General features: G+C 47.4%; 1 protein-coding gene across 1 annotated transcript in view; it reads right to left on the reverse strand.

Annotated features, from left to right (window-relative positions):
• Positions 1-1,622: 1,622 nt before the first annotated feature.
• CTCFL (CCCTC-binding factor like) overlaps positions 1,623-8,959 on the reverse strand; it is a 31,722-nt gene continuing 24,385 nt past the window's right edge. The window contains exons 9-10 of the mRNA XM_033186832.1: positions 8,244-8,409; positions 1,623-3,142 (exon numbers count right to left, since the gene is read on the reverse strand). Of these exons, the coding sequence (XP_033042723.1) occupies positions 2,991-3,142; positions 8,244-8,409 (318 nt within the window). The 3' untranslated portion in view covers positions 1,623-2,990. The remainder of the gene's footprint in view (positions 3,143-8,243; positions 8,410-8,959) is intronic.

An 8,959-nucleotide genomic window follows, 5' to 3' on the forward strand; every position in this document is an offset into this window, starting at 1 on the left:
GTTTTACATCTCAACAGGTGTTACACACACGAAACACTGCAACTATTTATAAAACTGGGTTTATAGGAGCTTTGATATTGAGACGGAGTCTCACTCTGTTTCCCAGGCTGGAAGGCAGTGGCACAATCTCGGCTCACTGCAACCTCCGCCTCCTGGGTTCAAGTGATTCTCCTGCCTCCACCGCTCCCCAAGTAGCTGGGATTACAGGTGCCTGCCATCACACCTGGCTGATTTTTGTATTTTTAATAGAGGTGGGATTTTTACCATGTTGGCCAAGCTGATCTCAAACTCCTGACCTCAGGTCATCCATCTGCCTCGGCCTCCCAAAGTGCTGGGATTACAGGAGTGAGCCACTGCACCCGGCCTAGGAGTTTTATTTATTTATTTAAAATAGTGTTTAGATACTAACTTGGCTTGCATTTTCAAACATGTTTATGTTATCTGTTTTTGAAATTAAAATACATTTGGTCATAGTAAAATACACGATATAGTTTGGACATTTGTCTCTGGTCAAAGCTCACGTTGAATTCTAATCCCCAATGTTGGAGGCAGGGCCTGGTGGGAGGGGACTGGATCATGGGGGCGATTTCTTAGGAATGATTTAGTACCATCCCCTTGTTGCTGTCCTCATGACAGCGGCAGTTCTCACGGGATCTGGTCGCTTAGAAGAGTGCGGCACCTCCCCACTCTCACTCCTGCTTTCACCATGTGACGTCCCTATTCCCCCTTCGCCATCCGCCTTGATTGTAAGTTTCCTGAGGCCTCCCCAGAAGCTGGGCAGATGCCAATATCATGCTTCCTGTACAGCCTGCGGAACTGTGCGTCAATTAAAACACTTTTCTTTATAAATGACCCAGTTTCAGGTATATCTTTATAGCCATGTGAGAAAGGACTAATACAACATAAAATTTACCATTTTAACTATTTTTAAATGTATGGTTTAGTGGAATAATTAGGTAGATTCACACTGTTGTGGGGCCATCACCACGACTGATCTCCAGAACTCCCTCGTCATCCCAAATAAACTCTTGTGTCCATTAAACACTAACTCTCCATTCTCCTCTCACCCCTCAGTGCTTGGCAAACATCACTTTACCATCTGTCTCCATGAATCTGACTACTCTAGATACCTCCTATAAGTGAGATCATATAATACTAGTCCTTTTGTGACTAGCTGATTTCACTCAGCATAATGTCCTCACGGTTCCCCATGTTGCAGCATGTGTGAGGGTCTCCTTCCTTTTTGAGGCTGCATAATATTCCACCGCATGTATATACCACATTGTTTATCCACTCACCTGTCCATGGAACTTGGGTGGCTTCCATCTTTGACTATTTTTGAATAATGCTGCTATGAACATGGGTGTGCAAATACCTCTTTGAGACCCTGCTTTTAGTTCTTCTGGGTACACGGTATATCTGGCAGTGGGACTGGTGGGTCAGATACTAATTCTATTTTCATTTTTTTTTTGAGAAAATGCCATACTGCTTTCCACAGTGGCTGCACCATTTCACATCCCCACCAACAGTGCAAAAAGGTTCCAATTTCTCCACATTCTCTCCAGACAAAGAAGACGTTTATAAGGACCAATAGTGACGTATAACAAATATAGCAATTTTAAGTCATTTCATTTTATTGAATTACGTAAAACATCTTTAAATAACAGTAAACAAATTAAGAAACTATTGCAAAAATTCAATCACAATGATGGCATACTACGGCCCACAGAATTTAAATCTCACGTGAGTTGAATGGAATTAATTTTCTGGTACAAAGAGAATATATTGCTCTTCCTGCTGGGAAATTATTTCCACATATTCACATTGTGTAACAGAGCTTCTGAACTTGTGATATTTTCAATAAAAGGTCCATATCTTAAGAATTTGAATTTAGGACCTATCAATGATCTTGAAATACTGGGGCGGAGAGAGGGTCGCAGCAAAAGAAACTGCTGGACTAAGAACGAAGAAAAATCTGGCTCCGTATAAAGATAGAAATGAATTTCAAGTGTTAAAGAGGCACCTCTCACGCTGCTTGAGGGTGGGAAAGTCTTGTCAGTTGGCAAGAGAGAGATCCTCAGTAATCACTGGGCATTATGAAAAGTACAGATTCCTTACAGCCACACATTTGCATTATCTGATTTGATGTTTCTTCTCACTCTGCCAATTATTTTAAAAATATAAAAAGAGTAGTGTTAGCAGAAAAAAGGGTTATGGAGTGAAATACTAATAAGCAAGAATGGAATGTAACCAGGGCAATTTCATACCTGCCAAGGAACATAATTGAAAGAGAACACAAAAATCTAAAGGTGAACCCTGCTCCTATAATACCAAAGTAAAATAGATGTATTCTTTGTTTTCTAGTCTAGTTTTTCGTTTCCTACTTAGTTTTCCTTTTTATAAGATTAAAACATTTTTTGTTGAATTTAGAAACTAATTAAAAGCATTATGGTAGCTTTAAATTTTGTAGAAAATTCATTTGTATAAAAATATAAAATTTGTCTTTAACGTTTAAAACCATACTATTAGAAATATCATGGGTGTATATAATGCAACATAAAAATTTCCAGCTTTGACTGTGGAAGCACTAGCTGGTCTAGACTATTTTGAAATATCCAAAAATCACTACTCATTCATTGTGGGCCACCTTGCCAATATCAAGTGAATGAATTCATAGGTTTGAGGTGTTACCCTCTCATTCAAGGTTTAAAACTTTTATAAAATACCTGCAATGTTTCTTTGAAATATCCAGCTAAAAACAGGAGAACAATTCTAGACACTACTTCAAACTTGTGTCGTCCATTGTCATGAACTTAATTGTTTCAAAGAAAATGCTAAAAATGTCTAACTTGCTTTAGGGATTAGAGACAGCACATGCAACCTGACTCTCACCTATCCATCATGTGGAGGAGCACTTCACGCTTTAAATGCTAAAAACTTCTAACTTGCTTTAGGAATTATGGGCAGTGAACATGCAACCTGAATCCCTCTCACTTATCCATCATGTTGAGGAGCATTTCACAGGTCACGCCTTCATCCACCTCCTCTTTGACTCGGGCTGTGGTTTCTCCGCAGGCGCCAGGAAGCATCTCTCCTGGGAACTGTTCTCGCTTCGGGGTGGAAGCCTCCTCAGCAGCAGCTTCTTGAAAACAAGTCCAGGATGAGCACATTTATCAGAAAGTCAAGGAATTGGAATTTATAAACTGTGCAAATATATTTCGGAAACTGTCACTTAAATTGGACACAGCAGCGAGCATGTTAGGAAACAATCGCATGGGTAAGATGGTAACTATTCCGATCTCAACTACCGCCTTAAGTCACGGCTTCTCAGACTCAGCACTACAGACGTGTGGCGTCACAGAGCTGTCTGCTGGGGGCAGGGCGCTGTTCTGGGCACTGCAGGATGTTAGCAGCGATCCTGGCTTCTACCACTAGATGCCAGTATCACCCTCCTCTCCAGCTGCAAAAGCCATAAAAATGTCTCCAGACATTGCCAGTGTCCCCTAAAGGTGACAAGGGGGGGTCACAGTCACTCCCAGCTGGCATCAGCTGCTGTAGGTGAACGTGAATCTTACAGCTTTGTATCGAGGCGGATCTTAGAGATTTATATCGTGGCTGAGCTGCTCACCTAAGTCTTGTCTCAGTACCCGTGGCATGACGCTGCCTACACGAAGAAAGCCAGCTGCCTGCAGGAGATTTGTCCCTTTGGCCAACCAACATATCCTGAGTACTGATTCTGGGTTGCGCGTCCTGCTAGGGATGCTGGAGCCAACGCCAGGTGTGTATCCACAACCTGCTTCCCCTCCAGCAGCTCAGGAGCCAGTCTGCACAATTTAGTGGCTTTGAAACAGTCCACTGTGAACCAACCCGTATCCAACCCTCTACTGTCCCCAACCTTCTCAGTACCAGGGACCCATATTCAACCCTCTACTGTCCCCAACCTTCTCAGTACCAGGGACCCATATCCAACCCTCTACTGTCCCCAACCTTCTCAGTACCAGGGACCAGCTTTGACCCATATCCAACCCTCTACTGTCCCCAACCTTCTCAGTACCAGGGACCCATATCAACCCTCTACTGTCCCCAACCTTCTCAGTACCAGGGACCCATATTCAACCCTCTACTGTCCCCAACCTTCTCAGTACCAGGGACCCATATTCAACCCTCTACTGTCCCCAACCTTCTCAGTACCAGGGACCCATGTTCAACCCTCTACTGTGCCCAACCTTCTCAGTACCAGGGACCCATATTCAACCCTCTACTGTCCCCAACCTTCTCAGTACCAGGGACCCATATCCAACCCTCTACTGTCCCCAACCTTCTCAGTACCAGGGACCAGTTTTGTGGAAGACAATTTTTCCATGGCCTGGTTAGGGGGGCGGGGTTGGTCTGGGGATGGTTCAAGCGCACTACATTTATTATGTACTTTATTTTTATTATTACATTGTGATATATAATGAAATAATTATACAACTCACCATCATGTAGAATCAGTGGGAGCCTGAGCTTGTTTTCCTGCAACCAGACAGTCCCTTTTGGGGGGGTGGAGACGGTGAGAGATCATCGGGCATTAGATTCTCATAAGGAGCTCGCAGCCTACATCCCTTGCACATGTGGTTCACAACAGGGTCCGCACTCTTATGAGAACCTAACGCTGCCGCTGATCTGACAGGCGGCAGAGCTGGGGAGGCGATGGGCGCGATGGGGAGCGGCTATAAATACACACGAAGCTTCGCTCCCTCACCCCCTGCTTACCTCCTGCTGTGAGGCCCCGTTCCCAATAGCCCACAGGTCCATGGACTGGGGGCTGGGGAGCCCTGCTCTCTACTCATTTTCCAAATTACTTCCCCAAACATCCACAGAGCGCCACACTGAAGAACGTGATTGCCTCATGTCAGTTCTAAGCGTCTGAGGACATTTTTGTCCATGCTTCCTTGAAGTACTTTTTTTTGGGGTAGATGGAGGGGGACAAGAAGACCCAGTTCTTAGATATGAAAAGAAACACTGAGATCCACAAAACTGGTGCCATCAGGCCAGGCACGGTGGCTCATGCCTGTAATCCCAGCACTTTGGGAGGCCAAGGTGGGCAGATTACTTGAGGTCAGGAGTTTGAGACACGGTGAAACCCTGTCTCTACTAAAAATAACAGAACAATTAGCCAGGCGTGGTGGCAGGCACCTGTAATCCCAGCTCCTTAGGAGACTGAGGCATGAGAATCACTTGAACCCAAGAGGCAGAGGCTGCGGTGAGCCGAGATCACACCTGGGCTATAAAGTGAAACTCTGTCTTAAAAAACAAAAACAAAAACTGGCGCCATCAGAGTCACCCGTCGAGATCTATCAACGAACTGGAGAGGTGCTGCATGCTGGTGTACCGGTAGAGCAGACACAGAAGCGAGACAATTATCTGGATAACACAGGCTACAAAGACCCTGAAATGCAAATTAAGTCATGCTTTTCGCCGGGTTATTTGCCTTAATTCACACTTGCTTTGGATATGACCGCTGACCATCAAAAATATGAAAAAAGTCTGTGTATGTCCAGTTCCTATCATCAGTTTTTAAGCTGATAAGAGCCTTCTCAACTCTTCTCCACAGCAAAAATGTCACCAACTGAGGGTGACATGTTCAAAATTCATCCCAAACCATTTGGCCTTCCAGAGGTTTCATTTAAGAGATAATTAACAACAAGAAAACGCCACTGCATTTAGGCGTCTTTAGGTGTCGAGATGGGGCGAGCTGCAGAAGGACCCGTTAGGAGCCGAATGAGAATGAGTGGGGAAGTCACGTTTCTCCATGGACCTTTTAGGATCGGACTTAAACTCAGAGCTCAGGCAGCCAGTAGCCTGGCCCTGGGTTTCTACAATGCGGGCTGACGAATTGTGGGTCAAATTTCACCCGTCTGTCTTCTCCAATAAAGGACTGTGCTTATTATTCACTGGTTTATTCAACAAGTAGTGCCTTAACGAGCACTGCTAAGGTCAGGCCTAGTGCCAGGAGCTGGGGACGGACCGATGGGCCATGCCTACCCGGGGGGAGCCTGCCGTGCGCTGCATGTGGGAGTCTGACACTTATTAAAGAACCAAATAAGCGAGAAGTGCACGGGAGGGGCAGCACAGGACCGGGGGGTGCTGGCGCGAAGTGCTTTTATTTTTCTGAAGACATGGAGCATGTTCAAGGGTGATAGGAAAGAGCGGGCCAGCAGGGGTGAGCTGGCTGAGGAGGGTGGGTGGGGGACATAAAGCTGATCGGAGGGGTGGGTTCCAGACTCAGAGTCAGATGGGGACTTAGATGGGAAAGGTGGCTCCTCCATCAGCCCCTTCCTCCATTAAAAAAAATACGAAAAATGGTATTTTACAGCATCATTGGTATAAAGGAATCCAAATGGAATCCAGGCTGTATTCACTACTTGATACCCATCAGTGGGACACTGGTTTTTCTTCTGATCTGACCCGATGAGCACTGTGGACAGCCCTGTGCCCTGCGGGGCCGGATGGAGAAGCCCCAGGAGCTGGCAGAGGATGGTGGGAACTCCAGCTGGGAGTGGGACGACACAGGAATGCCAGGGCAGCGGGCAGCAGAGCCCATCTGCTGGTGCAGAGTCAGCGAGGCCTCCACCCAGAGGGAGGGAGGCAGGGGCTGGGAGTTTGGGATGAAGGTGCTCATTGGAAATCAGTGGAAAAGTTGTTGGTATTGAGGTTCAGAATGAGGGCTCTGGGCACCCGGGCAGGCTCGTCCCCACCCTGCGATGCAGCTCTCTCCCTGCCAGATGGATGACAATGTCCCCTGCAGAGGGCTGTGGTCAGGGTAAGAAGGCACTCTGTGAGCTCTCAGTGGTAACTGCTGACGCCTGGAGGAGAAAGGAGGGTGCTCCGCGGACGGGCAGCGTGCACAATTCTGAAGAGTTCCAGCTGAGCTGAGCGACTGGGCACTGCCTGGGACCCCTCAGGCAGGGCCTGGCTGTGTGATGCAGGCATGGGAAAGGCAGGCCTGGGGCGCACCAGGCTTAGGGCTTTGCCAGATGGTGAGACACAGAGAAAGAGCAGGGGAGTGCGGCCTGCGGACAGAGCGACTAGAACCAGGGACCCAGAACCAACTCCGCACAGAGGAAACGGGAAGGACTGCAGGATGCCCGCTTCTACTTGAGTTTTGGATACATGTTGAACATTTTTTTTAGTATAAGTATATCCCCAATAGTGATGGGACACGTTTAAACAATGATTCACTGTGTATCTGAAATTCAGATTGAGCTGGGCATGCTCTATTTGATCTGGTAAATCTTGAGGGAAGGCAGGTGGAGGGCAACCATCATCTGTGGGAACATTTGCAAGGCAGGGACTGAGTCTGGAATCAGAATGTGGGGCATATGCTTGTGCTGTAAGGTTGGACAGTTTCCAGTCATCTATGATTCTAAGGTTCTCACAGGAAAGGAACGGAGATAGTAAACAGAGCGGGTGTTTGCCTGTGCAGGTGTCAGGTCGGTCCCTCTGACAGCAGAGCCATTCACAGGACACACAGGACAGGGCCCAGCTTTGGCCAACCTGAGAACTCACTTCAGCTCCCAGAGGCCAGAGGACGAAGACTGTGATGGCTGTGGGGGCAGCACAGAGGCCCCTAAAAGGATATATCCACATCCCAAGCCCCATACCTGACCTCCTTTTTTCAAAAGAAATCCTGAATCCTAAATGAAAAACGTCTTTGTAAGAGGCAAGAGAGGACCCAGACACAGAAGAGAGGACAGAGCTATGAAAAGACAGAGGCAGAGACTGGAGGACGTGGCCACAAAGTGAGGAACGCTGGGGCCACCAGAGCTGCAAGAGGCCAGGAGGGATCCTCCTCTAGGTCCTCAGAGGGAGGGAGGCCCTGCCCACACTTGGATTGAGGATTTCTGGCCTCTAGAGCTATTTGAAAATCAATTTCTGTTGTCCCAAGTCACCCAGCTTGTGGTCATCTATTGCAACAGCCCGGGACAGTCCCCATAGCTGCAGGTAACAGTCCAACGTGATGGAAGAAGGGTCCTGGGGGTGGGGGTCGCAAGTGGACCTGCGTGAGGCTCTCACACTGACTTTCTCACGCTATGCTCACTGCCATTCTGAGAGATCTTGCACAAGGCACCTCACAGGACCGACTGTTGGACAAATAGGGGCTTTGGACACATCCCCTGGACAGCAACACTCGGCACCCAGGATAGTTACAACCAGAAAACCACTGACGCAGTAAAAACAAATCTGTGTAAAATCAGTACCGTCTCCATTCGCGGCTTCCTTCCATCCCTTTGCAGCTTCCTTCTGACCCTTCATGGCTTCCCTCAGGATGGTCTGCTTCCTCTTTCTTGTTCTTCTTCCTTTTCCTGAAGCAGCCGACTTTGCTTCCCCTGAGCCACACTTCTCTGAATGTCTGTGCATGTTACTCTGTCGGAGAATTGACATGGAATACACAAGGCGAGTGAAATGGGGCAGGGACCTCTCTCGGGGGCCTGTGGGGACCTCCAAGCATGGAAATAAAGGAAAATCCTGAGTTCTTTCGAAGGAAATTCCACGCACCTCACTAGCCCTAAGACGTATACAAGCAACTTGATAAGCAAGAAGGTAAAAGGAGCCCAGGCATTGTGACCCACCTAGGTAATCCCAGTACTTCAGGAGGCCAAAGGGGAGGGTAGCTTGAGCCCAGGAGTTCGAGACCAGACTGGGCAACAACAGTGAGACCCCAGCTCTACAAAAGATAAAACATAACAAATCAGCCAGCTGTGGTGGCATGCGCCCTGAGATCCCAGCTACTCATGAGGCTGAGGTGGGAGGATCGCTTTAGCCCAGGAGGTCGAGGCTGCAGTGAGCTGTGACTGCACCACTGCACTTCAGCCTGAGTCACAGAATGAGAACCTATCTCAAAAGAAAAGAAAAGAAAAGAAATGAAAAGGTAATAGGAACCTAAAACAATAGCCAAGGAAGCTAGACTCAGGAT

The sequence above is a fragment of the Trachypithecus francoisi genome, unplaced genomic scaffold (assembly GCF_009764315.1).
Source record: "Trachypithecus francoisi isolate TF-2019V2 unplaced genomic scaffold, Tfra_2.0 Lachesis_group21, whole genome shotgun sequence".
NCBI classification, from domain to species: Eukaryota; Metazoa; Chordata; class Mammalia; order Primates; family Cercopithecidae; genus Trachypithecus; species Trachypithecus francoisi.